The sequence below is a fragment of the Mytilus trossulus genome, chromosome 2, assembly GCF_036588685.1.
Source record: "Mytilus trossulus isolate FHL-02 chromosome 2, PNRI_Mtr1.1.1.hap1, whole genome shotgun sequence".
NCBI lineage: Eukaryota > Metazoa > Mollusca > Bivalvia > Mytilida > Mytilidae > Mytilus > Mytilus trossulus.
This window is the reverse complement of record NC_086374.1, coordinates 1,447,549-1,467,517: the sequence shown is the minus strand read 5'-3', so window position 1 is coordinate 1,467,517 and position 19,969 is coordinate 1,447,549. Positions and strand designations below refer to the sequence as shown.

Here is a 19,969-nt window from a genome sequence, read left to right as displayed (position 1 = left end):
ATCGAAAGTGAAAAAAGTACAAAGTTGTACAGCAATGAAGATCAAAAGTTGAAAAGGTTTTGCCAAATACGGCATTGTTTGTATGCCCGGGATAAGAACATTCTTATTATATAGAACAATTCATGCTATTGCAAACAGTAAATTTTATCTATTTATAGGAAAAAAAATTTCAGCAAAAAAACCCAATAAAAACTGAATTTATGTAAAAAAAAAAAAAAAAAAAAAAGGTATGCGATACGGGTTTTACCATGCGATACGGGGTATGCGATACGGGTTTAGCTATGCGATACGGGGTATGCGATACAGGGTAGGTGATACAGACTGGAAAAACGAACCTGTATTAGATATACAAAATAGATGTATTTTGTACTAAATATATGATAAACCCGAATACATAACGCCCAGATATAAAAGAAAGTACAAAGTTGTACAGCACTGAAGATCAAAAGTTGAAAAGCTTTTGCCAAATACGGCATTGTTTTTATGCACGGGATAAGAACCCCATTATTATATAGAACGATTCATGCTATTGCAAACAGTAAATTTTAACAAATGAATATGAAAGATATATTCATAATGAAACTGAAGTATTAACTTATTACAGAAAACTAAACCCGAATACATGATGCCAAGTTCAATACAGCATAGACACACCCGAATCAGTCCAGGCGTCAACGCAATTAAAATAAATGACGTCACATACGAAATTATTCATCTTTTTGATTTTTTGATATAAGGAGATTTGTTTGGTATTAATTCATACATGACTTTATCCATTTTTTAAGCCGTAGCTCACAAACGTTCAAAACTGCTTTTAAATATAAGAAATTTTCAAAAATTGCGTCTGTTTGAAAACAGTGAAGTTATCCCATTGAATGTTTTGAAGTTCATGAAACTTAGAAATATACGTCTTTTAATCGGTCCTTAGACGACAAAAAGCTCAATATAGCTTATGTATTTTGTGTACTAATATTATCATGATTTTATTGGCCGTTATGATTATCTATGTCACAGATGAATGTGAACGTGATCAAATAATTTTTGTCTTGGCCTTCAGTCTTATCCCCCTCCCCCTCCATCACCTGATCGTGATATTCAAATAATTGAAGTAGGAAAAAAACCCGACAATGTCATGACGAAAACAATGATACGTCTAATAACAGTACACACAAAACGATAAACCTATAATCTTTATACCAGACACAGTAAGGGTAAGTTTTAGCTTGGTATATATTTGTCCTATGTTCTTTAGCAAGTATTTTAAAAGAAGAAATTTCGACGACGAAAAATGGGAGGCGGACACAAGCTGAGTCAGCGATAATAATAGTTTGCATTGCTAAAAGGCAAAAAGAGCTAAAATTTTAAAGATCTTTTCAACAAGAGCTCAGAATAGAACTAGCCATTTTGTCATAGCATAGTGTCTGCGGCAATAAAATAATTTGATAAGAGAATATATTTGAAATCCAACGATAAGAACTTGAACAACGTGTTACTTTTGGAATTTTATTTTAGATGTGTAATATATGTAAACTTTTGACTTACTATAAGCCAGCCATTGTCAGAATTAAAAGAGAAGTAAAAGTGGGCGGTATTTATGATATTTTTTAATGCATTGAACTTCATCTGAATATTGCAAATAATTTATGCAAAATCAATTAAAAAAAAATCTGAAATATATCTTTAAATGAATAGAGATCGAATTTTCCAGTAGCTATTTGAAAACGTACGTACGTGAAAACTCAAATACATGCCTTCGTTGACGTATACGCTGCGTTTTTTCAAATTCATATGGTCCTCTAGGAACTTATAAAAAGAAAAGTATAGTTGAAACATATATTCTTACCATTGTATTTTGCAGGAAGCATGGGTTGGATAGGCAATTGAACATCCAGCAAAGATTACAACAAGAGCTACTGAAATATAACTATTCATATTGATTGTTCTTCTAGAGGCACAACTTGTAAAGAAAGTCTGTTTTCTTGGTCAAGGTTATATACGTATCTCACACAAACAGTGACCAAACATGATGTAAGAAACAACGTCACTGATACGAGACCTTGGAATGTTCAATATTTAGAAGAATATTTGGTACTACAAGTACACTTGAACTTACACAAGACGACAATAAGATTGATGCACTAGCTTATTCGATTGGAGAAACGATCATTGAATAATTTTGGAGTTGCAAATGTGTCATATAACTCAAAAGTTTCTCATCAGTTTAGGTATAATATTTCAATGAGACAGTACCCCGAAAATGCAATGTAAGATATATTATAAAAATAAGTTGCTGAAATGCACGTTTTCCAAAATATGTGATAAGCTCTTTTTTATATGGTTATAACAGTGCTATGCGTAAGGTTATACAATAAAGGCAAGAAGTATTTACTAGTACTGTGGAAAAAGGTGATATAAAAAAGAAAATGTGGTATGATTGCCAATGAGACAACTCTCGACAACATACCAAATGACACAGAAATTAACAACTATAGGTCACCGTACGGCCTTCAACAATGAGTAAACCCCATTCCGCATAGTCAGCTATAAAAGGCCCCGAATTGACAAATTGAATTGAATTGTAACAGTTCAACATAAGAACGAACTTTAAAATCGGTTGAAAAAGGCTTAACTCATCAGATGAATAAAAATATAAATACTTCACATGCAGAGTGGACATTTCTGGGTACAAGTATATCTCAACAACCAAATCACACTCAATACAGACCTAAAAGTACTTTCAGTTACTGACACTCACAGCTAGTTCAACGCCAATAACATCAAATAAATAAAGTCATGTATTTAAGAACAAAATATAAATCAGTACACATCCAACTTCCAATCGATTTAGTGTAAATTTAAGACATCATAAACAGTCAGAGAAAACATGACCTTGTGCAATGCCAAGATACGGGTATCGACAGATTGTATAGATCCAAGAAAGTGTATATGTATATAACAATAATGGTTAGTTTGCTTTTAACTCATTGATAACAAAATCAATATCAATACCAATAAAAACAATATTCAAGGATCTAATTACAGTGCTGAATTGATAACCCTTTAGAATAGATTTATTAAAGGATCAATAAGTTAACTCAACTGAAATCTGCTTGTATTACGCTACACTCAAAGTGTAGTATTCAGCAGAGAACAAGCTAATAAGTTTGTCAGGATCGTTTCTAAATTCCCGGGCACGGTATAAAACAATATCTCCGTAAATACGAGGATGTGCTATCCCGTTTGAAATAAGTTTTCTAGAGGCACAACAAAACTTCGAAACCAAATATAAAAAATATGTAAATTGTGGTAACGAAATCCCTGGCTTAATAATTTACCAGTAATGCATAGATTACATTCATTTAAATCAAAAACGTCACAACAGACACGAGCATAGCGAACGAGCTATGAAATATAAACACCGTAAGATGGTGCCAAAGGAATATCACCATCCAAAAAAGGAAAATTAACAATAGGGAACGAAAAAAAACCAACCACCAAACAGACAAGTATCAGTACACAAGACACACCATAAAAACTAAAGACTAAGCAACACGAACCCTGCCAAAAACTTGGGGTGATCTCAGGTGCTCCGGAAGGGTAAGCAGATCCTGTTCCACATGTGGCACCCGTCGTGTTGCTCGTGTTATTAAAAACCCGGTAAAAAGTATAATTTGGTATGTCACATTCGTAGTGAACAGGGAAATGGATTGTAGTTACGACATATCCTTTATCATCTGTGAAACGTTATTCCAAAACGATTAACCAACTCGTGATGTCGTCTGTCAAATTTACGAATGGATGATTTCAACTTTACCATTTGGAACTATTGCTTTAATACTCGGCTTCCTTGTGATCAGCAATCCTCTATCATTCAAGGATATTATGATAGGAAATACAAGCCCGAGGATATCGTATCAATTTGGAGATCAATTGGGAGATATATACTCTGTATGCTGGCGCTGTTGGAATGTTGTTATATAGAAACGGAGAGTCTGAAATGATCTCTTCTGTAGTAAAGATTTCCTTTAGTGATCATGGTGATATTCAAGGAAGTTATGCATAGTTTGTGTTCAAATTTGTGTTTATATAGTTTTCATTAAGCAGATAAACAATCATGAATAAAACTAAACTTGCGAAATAAAATTAAATGTCCTGACGGCGTATTATATCACTCGAAAAAACTCCGATCCACACTCGAAAAAAAGTGGACCGATTTACTCGAAAAAACACAATCTCAGCCAGACACTTAACTACCGCGATATCGATATCCGCATATATTTACCTGTTAACTTGATTTGAAATGTTTATTTTTATAAAAATGTTGTTGGTGACCTTCTACGGAAGCCGATAAGGGCCATTCAAAAAAAATATTTTATGTCGTAATTACGACATAGCATGTCGTAATTTCGACATAAGATGTCGTTATTACGACATCGCTATATCGTAATTTCGACATAACATGTCGTTATAACGACATCGCTATGTCGTAATTTCGACATATCATGTCGTAATAACGACATCGCTATGTCGTTATAACGACATCGCTATGTCGTAATAACGACATCGCTATATATAAAAGAATATGTATAATGATTGCCAAGAGACTAAATGACACAGAAATTAACAACTATACTTCATCATAATGCCCCCAATAATTAGAAAAGCCCCCGCATAGTCAGCTATAAAAGAGGGAGGAAAGATACCAAAGGGAGAGTCCCCGAAATGCTGTGTTGCAGACAGTGTTATTATTCAATTATTAGCTCCCTTGGTAAAACTCTAAATTTCATATTGAATGCATTTTATTGTTATATAATTTTTAGTTAGATAATTTACATGAAGCTTAATAAGTATATATTTGTTAATTGCATAGCATTTGCTATTTGAATTCATTGGTTAAAGATATTTATTTATATTGTTAAGTTTAATATTTGCATCGTCGCAAAATCTTTGGATACCTTCTTTGAATACCTTCAGTGAGAAACTTATATATTTTATTAAAAACTATTTGGGGTGAATAAATTAACTGTTGTCAAATGGCTCTACAGACTGATTAGGGAGATACTACTATGTGAATATGCGAGCCTAACTAGACAGCTAAGCATCCCATCTCCCTCAAAATAAGTGCATACTACATGGCTTCTAATGCTACTTTCAAACGTTGGGCACGATATTCCCACAACACGTTTCACTTAAGTTTTATTCGGTTTTTTATATTGTTGGTTGATTCTGGTTCTGTTCTTTTTGTGATGTCATTTTATCAAAAAATTACCTCGAGTTGTGGAAATCGATATAATAATGTTTACCCTTTAAGTTATTTCAACTTAAAATGCAGTACTGTCGCAAGTAATGTAGGAAGGAAAGATGGGACGGAAGTACATGTATACGGTTCTCATATTTTTTTTTATCACAGGATGTTTAACTTTCAAGTTGCATATCATCTGTCATTGTAAAATTTCTATATCTTAATTCATCCCTAATACAAATATATCTGACACTCTGCAAGTAAATCGAACATTTTTACCCTTGGTTAAATTTGAATAGAATTGTAATTTCCCTGACACTTAAGTTGTCCAAATACACCCCTTCTATTACTTGAACCTTGGCTTGGGAAGTAATCTACTCCTGGGTCGTCCGCGAAAACGGCAAACAAAAATATAATCCCGTTTTTGTTTAATTCGATGAAACGGTTTTCGTTGCAGTTTGGGATTCATCTTTCAATTACCTCCATTTCATGCACAAGTTTATATTGACGAAAAGTTTCGGCTTCGCTAGTACAGGAATTACTGTCATCACGAAATAGCAGGACAAATCGCGAAGTAAAACATTCCGTGAACTGGTATTAAGTGTTTTGATATTGGTGATTGCACCTAACTGAAGTGACGACTTTAAATGATCTATTTCGGAGTACTTCCGTAACACAAATTTCAATTTATTTTACAAAATGGGATTTTCCCCCCATTTCCAAATTCTTTTAAATAAATCGTTAAAAGCTATACAATTAATAAAAATTGCAAAATTTAACCTGTGTCGAACCTATTTCCCCGGGCTGAGTCTTTAGCAACATACACTAATTTTTTTTCGGCAGCAATCATTAACATCTTTCTCCAAATTTCATAACACGATTTGTTTTAATTATCATAAATATTTAATTGAAACTTTAGCACATTTAACGTCGGAAATTAGCGTCTTTGGGATTTTAGACGTTTTCAGACATTTGGAAAAATTGCCTTCCGTTTTGTAATGTATCGAATCATTTTATTCCTTTAAGACCCAAATATGTAGTTAATAAGGAAAGAATCTTGGCATTTTTTACTCTTCGTATATTTAACTTTTGTTTTGATCAATTATAAAAAAAAAAATACGCCTTAAACTGCTTTGAAAAATGAAATATCAACTTTGACAAAATGGCTACCGTTTGAAAAACGACTGTGTAGTCAGAAGATTTTATTGAATCAGCAATATCTGAACTCACATGAAGCAAATATTTGTACTTTTGTTAGATATTATTATTGTCTTACTATTCTTATTCATTTTCTACTATAATATGCAGTCGAGTTAAATGAAATTTGGTAAAATAACGGCTTTAACGCCACAAAGAACCGACACATGTCGTTGTTGCTGTCAAGAATCAAGAAGATCAGAGAATAAGAAATAGATCACTATACATAAGAGTTAAAACAGTTTTTCATAAATGTAACGTTAGATGGGGACATCCGTTTTTTTCACATAGCTTTCTTTTTTTAATCCTCAAATATACCAGATATTACTTAGGAGATGATCAAGAGCTGTCAAAACATAATTCAAAACATATATTGAATTTGCTTTAATATTGGTTCGTGTTTTCTAACATTTTTATTTTGTTTTGAGGATGAAATTTCGAAGATTCTTTTTTAAATACTAGGGTTTGTAGGAACATCGCGCGTGCCCAACGTTTGAAAGTAGAAATAGAGCTATCAATACACACAATACACCCTTATACCAAGAAGCCATGTAGTTTGCGCTAATTTAAAGGGAGATGGAAAGCTTGGCTTGACTTGGTTGTACAATTTCAGTCCTCTACTAATTCCACATTTCATTCTTCCAACATGTGTGACAGCATAGCTAATCTACGACCGGTAACTTGTTAATATCTATCCGACTTTGTTTGACTGTACAACCCTAGCACAGTGGGCTAAGATAATCGAAATTGGTATCTATAACATATATAAGTTTCTCACTGAAGGTATCCAAAGAAGGTAACCAAAGATTTTGCGACGATGCAAATATTAAACTTTACAATATAAATAAATATCTTCAACCAATGAATTCAAATAACAAAAGCTATGCAATTAACAAATATATACTTATTAAGCTTCATGTAAATTATTTAACAATATAATACATTAAATATGAAATTTGGAGTTTTACCAAGGGAGCTAATAATTAAATAATAACACTGTCTGCCACACAGCATTCCGGGGACTCTCCCTCTGGTAGCTTTCTTCCCTCTTTTATAGCTGACCATGCGGGGGCTTTTATAATTATCGGGGACATTATGATGACGTATAATTGTTAATTTCTATGTCATTTAGTCTCTTGCCAATCATAATACATATTCTTTCAAATATAGCTCGTTATTACGACATAGCTATGTCGTTAAAACGACATAGTGATGTCGTTATTACGACATGATATGTCGAAATTACGACATAGCGATGTCGTTATTACGACATGATATGTCGAAATTACGACATAGCGATGTCGTTTTAACGACATCTTATGTCGAAATTACGACATGCTATGTCGTAATAACGACATAAAATTTTTTTTTTGAATGGCCCTTATCGGCTTCCGTAACCTTCTATATTGTAACAGTTTTTTTTCTTTGGCCGGGTTGTTGTCTCTTTGACACATTCCCCATTTCAATTCTCAATTTTATCATTAATTTCTGAGAAAGAAATTTCCATTCTTGTTTAAAAAAAAAATTGTACTAATTCATCATTTTTTTATAATTATATTTTTTACTTTTTTTTTTCAAAAGCAAATAATAATAAATTACCAACCATAGTGTCCCTCATTCTATTTATAAACTTCAAAAATAAACCACGCTCATAATCATGTGACAGTATTTACCTTATATAACTATTGTTTGTTTCCGAGTACTATCAAGTGTACATTCATTGTCATGAGCAGTAAACCATACCGGAAGCTTGGAACTGATAATTCGCCTAAATCCTGCGGTTCGTGTTGCAAGAAAATACCATTGTGTTGTAAAATAACAATGGTCGTATTAACAGTCGTAGTTTTAGCCGGTCTTGGACTTTTTGTTGGATTTGCTGCTTCAAACCCATTACATGCTTCATGCAGAGTTAATTGGTAAGATATAACTCTACTCTTTATTATTGAATAGTTGTGACAACTTGTAACTTGTTTCTCTTTCAGCTTGATTTTTTTAAAAATTTACATAACCATTTCAGACGAACAAAAAGAGAGATAACTCAAATTAGTTTCCTTCAAAGAGGTTGCTGTGGGGATATTTCGTATTAAATAATTTATAAATATTCGGAGGACGATTGAAAGTTTAAAACATCATCTGTGTACCAGGTTTCTGTGCAATTTTAAAGTTATTAGGGCCTATCCTTACGACTACTCCGATGTATAGTGTGATTCGTGGTTGCTGAATGTCTACTATATTTATATATATTTATATATAAATAGTCATTAGGAAGAAAAGCCCTAGTATTTTAAAAAATCAAAGTTTTGTAAACAGTTCATAAATAAACTCATTAATTTATAATTATGACCGTATCAATGACAATTCATGTCAACATAGAAGTTGACTACTCAGACTAAACTCCACCAGCGGTTGCATCGACCCAGATACCAGGATTGAAATTTAGTATTTGCGCCAGACGCGCGTTTCATACATGTACTAGCTGATTGTACAAACTGAAATGCTTGCTCTACCAGAGTACCTGGTTTGACTTCGGAATATGAGATTTGGGATTCAAACGGCGGCGTTAGCTCACTTCTTAAAAGCTTTATATTTTAGAAGGTGGAAGACTTGGATGCTTCATGTTACAAAGTTTCCGTCAGTCACATGTCCAATGGCCTTGGCCTCATTTTCATGGTTCAGTGACCACTTGAAAAAAAAGTTCAGATTATTTGTAATGTTGAATTCTTTCTTATTATAAGTAATAGGATAACTATATTTTATATGTGCGTACCTTGCAAGGTCCTCATGTCTGTCAGACAGTTTTCACGACCTAGACCTCATTTCATGGATCAGTGAACAAGGTTAAGTTTTGGTGGTCAAGTCCATATCTCAGATACTATAAGCAATAGGGCTTGTATATTTGGTGTATGGAAGGACTGTAAGGTGTACATGTCCAACTGGCAGGTGTCATCTGACCTTGACCTCATTTTCATGGTTCAGTGGTTATAGTTAAGTTTTTGTGTTTTGGTGTGTTTTTCTCATACTAAATGCAACAGGTCTACTATATTTGTTGTATGTAATGATTGTAAGGTGTACATGTCTAGCGGGCAGATGTCATGTGACCTTGACCTCATTTTCATGGTTCAGTGGTCAAAGTTAAGTTTTTGAGTTTTGGTCTTTTTATCTATACTATATGCCATAGGTCAACTATATTTGGTGTATGGAAATATTTTATGATCTTTATGTCAGTCCTGCAGGTTTTATTTGACCGTGACCTCATTTTCACGGTTCATTGCACAGTGTTAAGTTTTTGTGTTTTGGTCTATTTTTCTTCAACTATAAGTAAAAGGTCAACTATATATGTTGTATAGAAGCATTGTTAGCTGTACATGTCTGCCTGGCATGGTTCATCTGACCTTGACCTCATTTTCAAGGTTCATTGGTCTTTGTTTAGTTATCTTGATTAATGTTAGGTTTATGTGACAGTTGTAATAAATCTTTATACTTAGGACTATCAACATAATATCAATGATTAGTACAGAAGGCGAGACATTTCAGCGTGTGCACTCTTGTTTTTTGGCATATCGTCGATGATGCAATAGATCTATGTAAGCGATACATGCTCTTTACAGCCTCTAGTCTTTATGCCCTATTTATTATGCCCCATTCATAGGCATTAGGTTTTCTGGTTTGAGCGTGCGTCTGTTCTTTCACTCGTCCGTTCGTCCGCCTGTGCCGCTTCAGGTTAAAGTTTGTTGTCGAGGTAGTTTTTGATGAAGTTGAAGTCCAATCTGCTTGAAACTGCATGAATATACACATGCTCCCTATGATTTGATCTTTCTAATTTAATGCCAAATTAGAGATTTCCCCCAATTTTCAGGGTCCACTGAACATAGAAAATGATAGTGCGGATGGGGCATCCGTGTACTGGAGACACATTCTTGTTTTATTATGTTTTTATCACTCACACTGCTTATGAATCTTTTTTCAGGATGTTTCCCTCCATGGCGTGTAGTAATGTAAAAACAAAACTGAAAAACCAAATAACACTATGGAATGGGCCAGACAACTGTAAGAACGGAGGCGAGAAATGTCTATACAAAGTAAGAATAATGAGGATGTAGCTTATGCTAACAAGATGGCAGTTAAAATTTATGTAGAAAGACATAGCCTCTATTAATGATTTTATTATAGGCAATGCAAGCCTTAAATGTCGTATCATCTAGCTCACATTTACTTTATTTTCAGAAGCTGCTGGGATGAGGCTTCATCATCTTGAAAATTGAAAGTTAATAATGGAAAGTTATAATCATATTAACTACTCAAACGATCCTTTTAATTTGCGATTATCTAGATGTCAGTGCAAATATAAAGCAGACTTATATGTATCTATAGTATCCTTTCTTTCAAAATTAAGAGACTTGTTGCAATAATGTAGGCTTCAAATTTAAACGTATTTATTGAGGGACCATTTACTTATTAGCAGGTCCTGGAGTTGGAGTATAACGGAGGGAGCGTTTCATTACTATTCCACATGGTTCCTGAAGTCACTTTATGAATAAAACTATCATATATGTATGTCAATTTAAAGAGGCGCTGGCTGCCAAATTTATGTTCACCGATTTTAATTAAATTTCTCAAATTTGATTAAGAACAGAATGTGAAACATTTTATCCAAACTATTAAAAATCTAAAATAAACAATAAACAGGGCACGGGCATACAAATACGTAGCTTCGTTTCGTGTCTATTCTAATCTTTACGCCATCTAAATATCTGTCGAGTTGACCTCTAACGTCATTCGATGACAATATAAGCGATGTAAACATAAAAATGTATATATGTAAATAAATGAATCAAACTCGTGCTGTTTGATTTTCTATGTCAATTTGATTTCATATTAAAGATGAAAAATAAATGTCTATCATCGTTTTTACCTGTGAAAAGAATGACTTTTGTGTGGATCGAATTTATAGTCAATCAAATGATTTACCGTTGTTTCACTTTCAATGTTGACATTCTTTTCTTTACACATACAATTCACGTGTTATCCATCTTAAACTATAAGGGGTTAAATTAGAGTTCATATGAATAAGGATTCAATGAGGTCCAATTATTCAATTGCACGTGAATAATTCATATTAAGCTTATTTTGACAAAATTGAACCAATCCAAACTGACTGCTAAAAGCAAATTATTATTCCACTATTAACATTTCTTGAATGATTGGGCAAAAAAAGCTAATATATTAGATTGTTTTATACCTCGTAGCTATTGCCCCTTTAAGACTGGTAATTGGGGAAAGGGGGGGGGGGGGGGGGTATTTTATTTTTGTTTAAATGGTTTTAGAAACAATATTATATTCTATAACTATTTATATATTATTTTTTTAAATGTAAATCGTGTGCATTGTATAATTATTGTTTTATTTACAGTTCGTCAGTGAATCTACCAATACACTAAAAGCCATACATGAAACTCCGAGCAAACATTACAAAGATGACCTGACATTTACCTTTAGTGATGCAGGGACGAATTGTAAAACTGAGGTAATGTTTACTTAAACTTGTAATCAGTAACACCACAGGCTTCAAAACAACTTGTATGATTTGCAATGACATAAATATTTTCAATAAACACAAAAAGATAAACTTAATGTAGAGGAGCTTCTGTCTAACTATTTTTTAATACATGCTTGTTTAATATTGTTGACTTATCCTAACGTGTTTTCTAAACCCTATAGGGTTACTGAGCTTCTGTCTAACTATTTTTCACTGTATATATATATACTGATTACATAATTTTGACTTATCCTAACGTGTTGTCTATCCACTGCAAGGCTTCTTAGTTCTGTCTAACATTTTTTCTCTCTATTTACTGATTAAATAGTTTTGACTTAACCTAACATGTTTTCTATTCACTCCAGGGCTACTCTACGTCAGAAACTTGGTATGCAGTTCTGGACTATGGAACAAACTATTGTAACCTACACAACTTAATCACAGGTAAATAATTAAAGATTCGTAGATTGTACGATTTTCTCATAAATGGTCAATTAATAGCTTGTATCAGACATGTAATGGTTTACTTTTATAAATTGTTACTTGTCTCATTGGCACATATACCACATATTCCTATATCTATGTAAATGAATAAAAACACTTTATAGATTTCAAGATTAAAAAATTCCATATAGCAAAGAAGCAAGGAAGACATAAACATAAGACGATGTGCTATTTTTGTCAAAGAGACAACTTTCCAACAGAGACCAAATGAAGGAGGAGTTATCAACTTAAAGAGTTCACTATAAACGCTTCATTCAAAAAGCCCAGCTCTACATTCCCAAAAGTTTAGAAGAGTTGTTTATTTATATATGATACTGCCTGCTAATAAAAAACGGTAGTCTTCTCAGAATCAGTGTAATGGAAAAACATTGTCAAAATGGATATGAAATCTTATACTAGTAGTTGTTGTATACATGATTTAGAGGTGATTTCATTAACGTTTTTGCTGTTGAATAACTGGACAGTAACTTCTTCATTGAACAAAAAAAAGCAAACGTTACAATCAATATATAAATTTTATCACACAGACAATCCCTCAAAGAAGTATTTTGTTAAGAAGCGATAATTAGAATATAACTACTCATATAAACATTTGTTTAAGAATAATACGAAAATATTGAAATGGAATTCGTGGTTCTGATGTTACTAGGTTTTAGCATTTAATAATTCTTTCTATTGTAGGTTCAGGATTAAGTAACATCACAGGTTATGCAGAATCGACCAGTAACTCACAGTGTACTCAGTACTCCAGTGCTGATTGTATGAAATACTGAGTGAACTACACATCAGGAGTACTATCTGTGATCACATTTTAATGCTCAATACTCAATAATTTTCCTAAAAATTTAACCTTAACGACCATGTTTTTTTAAAAATTATTTCTTAACAATGATTAGCTTATCTGTCTACATTCCATGTTCTATGTGTACTATAATAAACAACTCTAAGTTGATCTCTTCTAGAATCTCGGACTGTTTTTAATATGCAAATTCTCTTCTTCTGTTTGTAATTGTTGTTTAATACATGTATGTGGTTCATAGTCGTAAGGATTCAATTATATTTGAACTGAAGTTGCAAGCGAAGACACAACACAACTGTGTAAAATGATCTTTATATAGTAGGGAGATGCACCACAGTGTTAGCTCTCGCGAGAACTTGGTGTCAACTACATTATAACATTGTAAACGAGTTCGAGATATGCAACACAATTTCTGTATTATACTTAACTGTAAATATTTGAATTCTTCAATTATTTGTTATCAATATCGATAATTTTATATACAAAGTCATACATTTTAAGTTCAGTTTGTTAAAATTTCTCATATTTTGTATTTCAATTCATTTTTGTTATCACTTTTTTTTTAAATAATGTATTAATAAAAGTTAACGAAAGCAACAACAAAACATGTGTTCTTATAATGGAAATAAGATTTAGTATGAATGCCAATGAAGCAACTCCCAATCGAAGTCACAGTGTAAAAAAGTTAACAAGTATAAGACAAGTATAGGTTGAAGTACGGCCTTCAACACGAAGCCATGGTCCACACCGAAGAGCATTAGCTATAAAAGGTCCATATGCTCTGATTTGAAAGGGGGAATATTTGTAAAAAAAACATGGAAAATTCTAACATCATTCATCAATAAAATTAGACCTAAATGTCTGGTATATTAATGCATTGAGTTATAATTGTTCTTTCTTCCGATGAACTTACAAATTTCAATATTTACTGGCCTCTCCCAATAATGCCGATTACCATTAAATGTTGTAATAAGACCGGCGTTTTGCTTTTGTAATTTCATTTGCGCCTCAAATCATATTAAATGCGCCTCGATCCACATTTCATTTGCCCCTCAAGTCATTTTTCATTTGCGCCAGAAAAATACATTTCATTTGCATCAATAATACAGGAAAATAGTTTTGAAAACAGATGTATTCAAAAGACACTTTTAATATTAAGTTTAAAACACAGTTTTTGTTGGAAATAAAACATATTCATCAGAACTCAGTCATCGTAAAACCATAATGTTAAAATACAATTCTATAATAAATCAACGTGATCATAAAACCTATAAGAAGACACTTTACACAGGAGTAAGATTGTGGCTATGTTCTGGCACACACCTTGTTAGCATTAAGAACATAAAATACAGACTAGTCTCAAAACGTTATTCGTCAAAATCGGTCAAATTTTTAATCGTCTAAAAGAAAGAAAGTGGGTACATTTTATCGTGAAGCACCAAACTTTACCATTACGACCGTCATGAAAGTCACAATTTGTAAAAGTAAAAATTATAGTTCAGGAAATGGACACGGATCCACTCCACAACACATTCCACAGTATAACAGTATATGGTGGAAATGTATAGTGATAGAAGAGAAAACCTCGCTGAAAGCAAAAACGAGAGGTTTAGGGAAATCCTGCTGAAGTATGCAGATACGTTATATGATTCGACAGGAGAGCCAGGTATGACAGTAATGACAACAATTGGTATGCATAATATCAAATTGATAGAAGAAATTCAAGTAGAGAACCCTCCAAGACAAACACCTCTTTTTAAACGATATATGATGAAATTAAGAAATTGGAGGATAAGGAACTTATTGAAAAGTCCTTTAGCCCCTGTTCTCCAAGTATTAGTGCAATTGAAAAATATTTCGTGGCGGCTGTGTGTTGATTACAGGAAATTGAACGGTAAGACGATCAAAGATTTCTATGCGATCCCTAGAATAGAGAATAATATAGACGCACTCAGCGGAGCCAAGTGGATGTCAGTTTTGGAACTGTGAATGGCTTATCAGGTGCATATGAATCCATACAAAAAGGGATGAGGAAAAAAATCCATTTACTACTCTCAGAGGTGGTTTATATCAATATCAGACAATATGTGTCATTTTGATTGTGTAACGCAGGAGCTAGTTGACAAAGAATTATTGTGACAGCAATGCGAGGATTGCATGTTCTAGTTGTATACCTAGATGAAATAATAGTGTTTAGTGAAACATTTGATGAACATTTGATTAATTTGAAGAAAGTCTTACAGAGGTTATCAGATGCCGGATTAAAGCTCAAGGCTGCAAAGTGTAGTTTTTGTAAACACGATATCTCGGACATATTCTGTCAACAGAAGGGATGCGGCCGGATCCTTCTATTAAGGTACGGGCAATATTCAAGGTTGAATGCCCGCAAAATGTTTCCGATCTTTCATTCAATTGGTTTCTTATTATAAAAGATTTATCAAGGATTTTTCGAAAATTGCTAAGTGTCTTTATGATTTAACGCAGGTAAAAGCTCCCTGTGAATGAACAAGCGATTGTGAATAAACTCCGGTTTCTTTAAAAAAAAAAAAGAAAAAAAAAAAAAGAAGACGCTTGCAAGCTTTCCTATACTTGCATATCTAGCAATCGACGGGAAAGAGTTTATATTAAATACAGATGTGAGTCATTTTGGAATTGGAGCAGTTTTGACCAAGTTCGAGAAGGACATAAAAGTGTGATAGGATACGTAAGTAGGTCTTAATTGTGTACCGCGAAAATAACTTTTAGCAGTAGTTTATTTCATTAAATATTTTGGAATTTATTCGTTAGTGGTATTGTTTTTCTGGAAAAGGAATTTCAAAGTCCTCTAGAAAGGGGGAATTGTAGCATATTGCTATCATTATACATCCGGTGGAACCACCAGTAGTACGCCAATGGATATGACCAGGACTTATATATAAAGTCGGGAAGACCGAACCTTAGAGGAGGAGAATTGAATTATTTTTATGACAGTTCAGTGCGCTTTGTTATAAGCAGAAACAATTTGTGGGTTTTTTTCTTAAATAAGTGACATTCAATAGTGAAATGAATACTAGACTCTAGTCGGGAATAAGTGCATAATTAACATTCAAAATATTTGATGTATATTGTGATTTACCTGATTTGTAATGGAACATTTTAGCTAGTACCAAGTATTTGTTTGTTTGTACTCTGCTTTGCCCTTAAAGGGACGTGTTACACTACATATAAATAACTTGTTGTATGCACATTTAGTCTTTTACAGGCAAACATGAGGTTACCATTGTTATATTGTGTTGTTATATGCCTTTGTGTTTTGTATCAAAGCATTCGGCTGTTGATGGTTAATGTGGTCTGCTGTACTGTTATATATTTTTGAAACCCCTATCATCCTTGTTGTGTATTGTTAACTCTAACTAATGTTAACTCAATTTGTTTTTTGAACATTTTATTTAAATTCAACCCAGATTATGGACAAATGAATAATACATTTATTTTTCCGTTGCATTATAATGTGACATGTCAGTGTCTTTAAGTTTATTGAAATTTTTATTCCTAAAGTCGGTTTAACGTAAAAAAATAAATAAATGTTGAAAACAAATATAAGAACTATAGTATTCATTGTGATTATTTGCAATATAAGCACGGACATATTTGTCAATCTGACAACAAAAAGATAATACTACAATGACTAAAGAAACTTGTACATGTGTTGGGTCTGATGATGATTGTAGTATTAATCATCCAATATTAGTCAGTCCTGATTCCTCAGTGGTGTGTATCCAACCTTGTCTATTCTCCTCAATCCGTGTTTTCTCCAACAAGAATATATCAATACAAAGAAACCGGATACTGCTATTATTAAACCAGCACAAACTCCTAAAATCATCGTCATTTCGGAAATGAAAGATCCATCATTCTAAAACGGAAAATATACAAAATATATAGTAAATTACTTAATTCAGTAGTTTAAACAATATTTTATTCAAATAAATTGAATTGGATTCAGTAGTGATATTACTTCTGATGTTGATTTTTTGGTGCATTATGAAGTCATATAAATATTATAATTCAAACCCTTGGTTTTCTATCTTGAAGTGTTCCACATGTTGTATTGCCGAGACCCTTTATAGCTTATACAATATATGCGGTATAGGTTTGTCTCATTGTTAAAGGCTGCACAATATCTCCTTATTCATTTATTTGTAAACGACAATGTAGCCTCTGTAAATTTTTCAACAAGCTTCTGGACAATTTTTGTCATTCTTTTCATTATCCTATTTTGGTGCTTAGTTATGCATTTTACAAGTTCCCTTGAGGCATTTTGTTTGTATTTTGTAAATCACCTTACGCAATAAGTGAATATCGTCATGTAATGGCAATAACTCGTATAAGGTGTCCCCTGATGGTTTTAGGCAGGATGAGCTTATTTGTGGATATCAGTTTGGTGATCATGCATTTTTGTGTAGTTTGAACCTTCTCTCTGTCTACATTAGTTTGAGGCCAAAACATTAGTAAACATCATCATTCAGAGAAAACAAATCCTTAAAGAGCCTGTTAACTATTTCTCTCATACTGAATTATTTGAAGATCTTGTAATGATGTTTTATGCCAGGTGAGCTAGAGTTCACAGACGTGAGTTTGAAGGACGGACAAAAGACTAAAGACATAATAGGTGTAATATATACTTACTGTGTTACTGTCCTCTCCATTACAAGACCCAGTTAATGCATCATTAGCCATCCCAGGAATGACTGTCAATAGGTGTAATATTTACTTACTGTGTTACTGTCCTCTCCGTTACCAGACCCAGTTAACGCATTGTTTGCCATCCCAGGAATAACTGTTAATAGGTGTAATATATACTTACTGTATTACTGTCCTCTCCATTACCAGACCCAGTTAATGCATCGTTAGCCATCCCAGGAATAACAGTTGTTTGTGTTGGCACAGTGGATGTCATCGGTTCATCTGTAGTCATATAAGTGGAAGTGGTTACTGTTGGTCCAAAGGTGGCATCTTCATCACACGTGTCTGCTGGTAAGTGGCAGTTTGTCTGGATTTTACTTACGTTTGGACTGAACCATTGCCATGGCGAGAAACTGAAATAGTTAAAACATTTAAATAACAGAGGAATGATAGGTGCTGTTGGATAAATAACGCATTCACAGAAACATTTTGTAAAAAATAATTAAAGAAGGAAGAGCGAACACACTATAGAAAAAAATAGTTTTAACACTCGATAATGAGATCAAGGTAACCCCCCCCCCCTTTTTTACCCTTTAAAACGTTAGTTAATCGTTGCATATTTTCCCAGATTTTGAAGTTTTATAGGGTTGTAAAGTGTTGAAAAATTGCACTTTACAGCTAAGTCTTTTCAACGATTTTACATTCTAAATAAAACTACAAAAGAAGCAATATAATCACTGTTTGTTTGAGTGATAATGTTAACAATAACTACATACTTCAACAGGAGTTCACTATGGCTAGGACATTTTGCCTCTACACAGAGTACGCTCTTAGTCATCTGAAAATATAAATAAAAAAGAAGTTTTAATTTTATCAAGTCTACTATTGATTGCTCTAAAATATACTTCTTTCTTCTTCTTTTAACAATCTGGGTGTGGACATTTAATGCTTAAGTATGAATCAACGAAGTCTCTCAATAAGCAGTAAATTTAAGTATGAAATATTCTGAAGGTCAAGCAAATATTGACATTTCCTACCATTCCTATTGACATGTCATACCATTCATATTGACATGTCCTACCATTGCTATTGATATGTCATACCATTCATATTGACATGTCCTACCATTGCTATTGATATATTCTACCATTCCTATTGATATGTCATACCATTCCTATTGACATGTCCTACCATTGCTATTGATATGTCCTACCATTCCTATTGATATGTCATACCATTCATATTGACATGTCCTACCATTGCTATTGATATGTCATACAATTCATATTGACATGTCCTACCATTGCTATTGATATATTCTACCATTGCTATTGACATATTCTACCATTCCTATTGATATGTCATACCATTCCTATTGACATGTCCTACCATTGCTATTGATATATTCTACCATTCCTATTGATATGTCATACCATTCCTATTGACATGTCCTACCATTGCTATTGATATGTCATACCATTCATATTGACATATCCTACCATTGCTATTGATATATTCTACCATTGATATTGACATATTCTACCATTCCTATTGATATGTCATACCATTCCTATTGACATGTCCTACCATTGCTATTGATATATTCTACCATTCCTATTGATATGTCATACCATTCCTATTGATATGTCCTACCATTCCTATTGATATGTCATACCATTCATATTGACATGTCCTACTATTCCTATTGATATGTCATACCATTCCTATTGACATGTTCTACCATTCCTATTGACATGTCCTACCATTCCTATTGACATGTTCTACCATTCCTATTGACATGTCCTACCATTCCTATTGATATGTCATACCATTCCTATTGACATGTCATACCATTCCTATTGACATGTCATACCATTCCTATTGATATGTCCTACCATTCCTATTGACATGTCCTACCATTCCTATTGACATGTCCTACCATTCCTATTGACATGTCCTACCATTCCTATTGACATGTCCTACCATTCCTATTGATATGTCATACCATTCCTATTGACATGTCATA

The 19,969-nt window shown here is 33.1% G+C and overlaps 2 protein-coding genes across 2 annotated transcripts in view; one reads left to right on the top strand and one right to left on the bottom strand.

The window, feature by feature from the left end:
- The first annotated feature begins 8,061 nt into the window (after nt 1–8,061).
- Nucleotides 8,062–13,837, top strand: LOC134706212 (uncharacterized). The gene is made up of 5 exons (XM_063564948.1): nt 8,062–8,355; nt 10,407–10,518; nt 11,850–11,963; nt 12,341–12,419; nt 13,161–13,837. Exons 1-5 carry the CDS (start codon nt 8,165–8,167, stop codon nt 13,250–13,252), a joined length of 588 nt encoding a protein of 195 aa, XP_063421018.1. The 5' UTR covers nt 8,062–8,164; the 3' UTR covers nt 13,253–13,837.
- A 2,885-nt stretch (nt 13,838–16,722) lies between these two features.
- The window catches only part of LOC134706211 (uncharacterized), a 31,136-nt gene continuing 27,889 nt past the window's right edge, over nt 16,723–19,969 (bottom strand). Inside the window, exons 4-6 of the mRNA XM_063564947.1 lie at nt 18,720–18,781; nt 18,125–18,356; nt 16,723–17,173 (exon numbers count right to left, since the gene is read on the bottom strand). Of these exons, the coding sequence (XP_063421017.1) occupies nt 17,009–17,173; nt 18,125–18,356; nt 18,720–18,781 (459 nt within the window). The 3' untranslated portion in view covers nt 16,723–17,008. The remainder of the gene's footprint in view (nt 17,174–18,124; nt 18,357–18,719; nt 18,782–19,969) is intronic.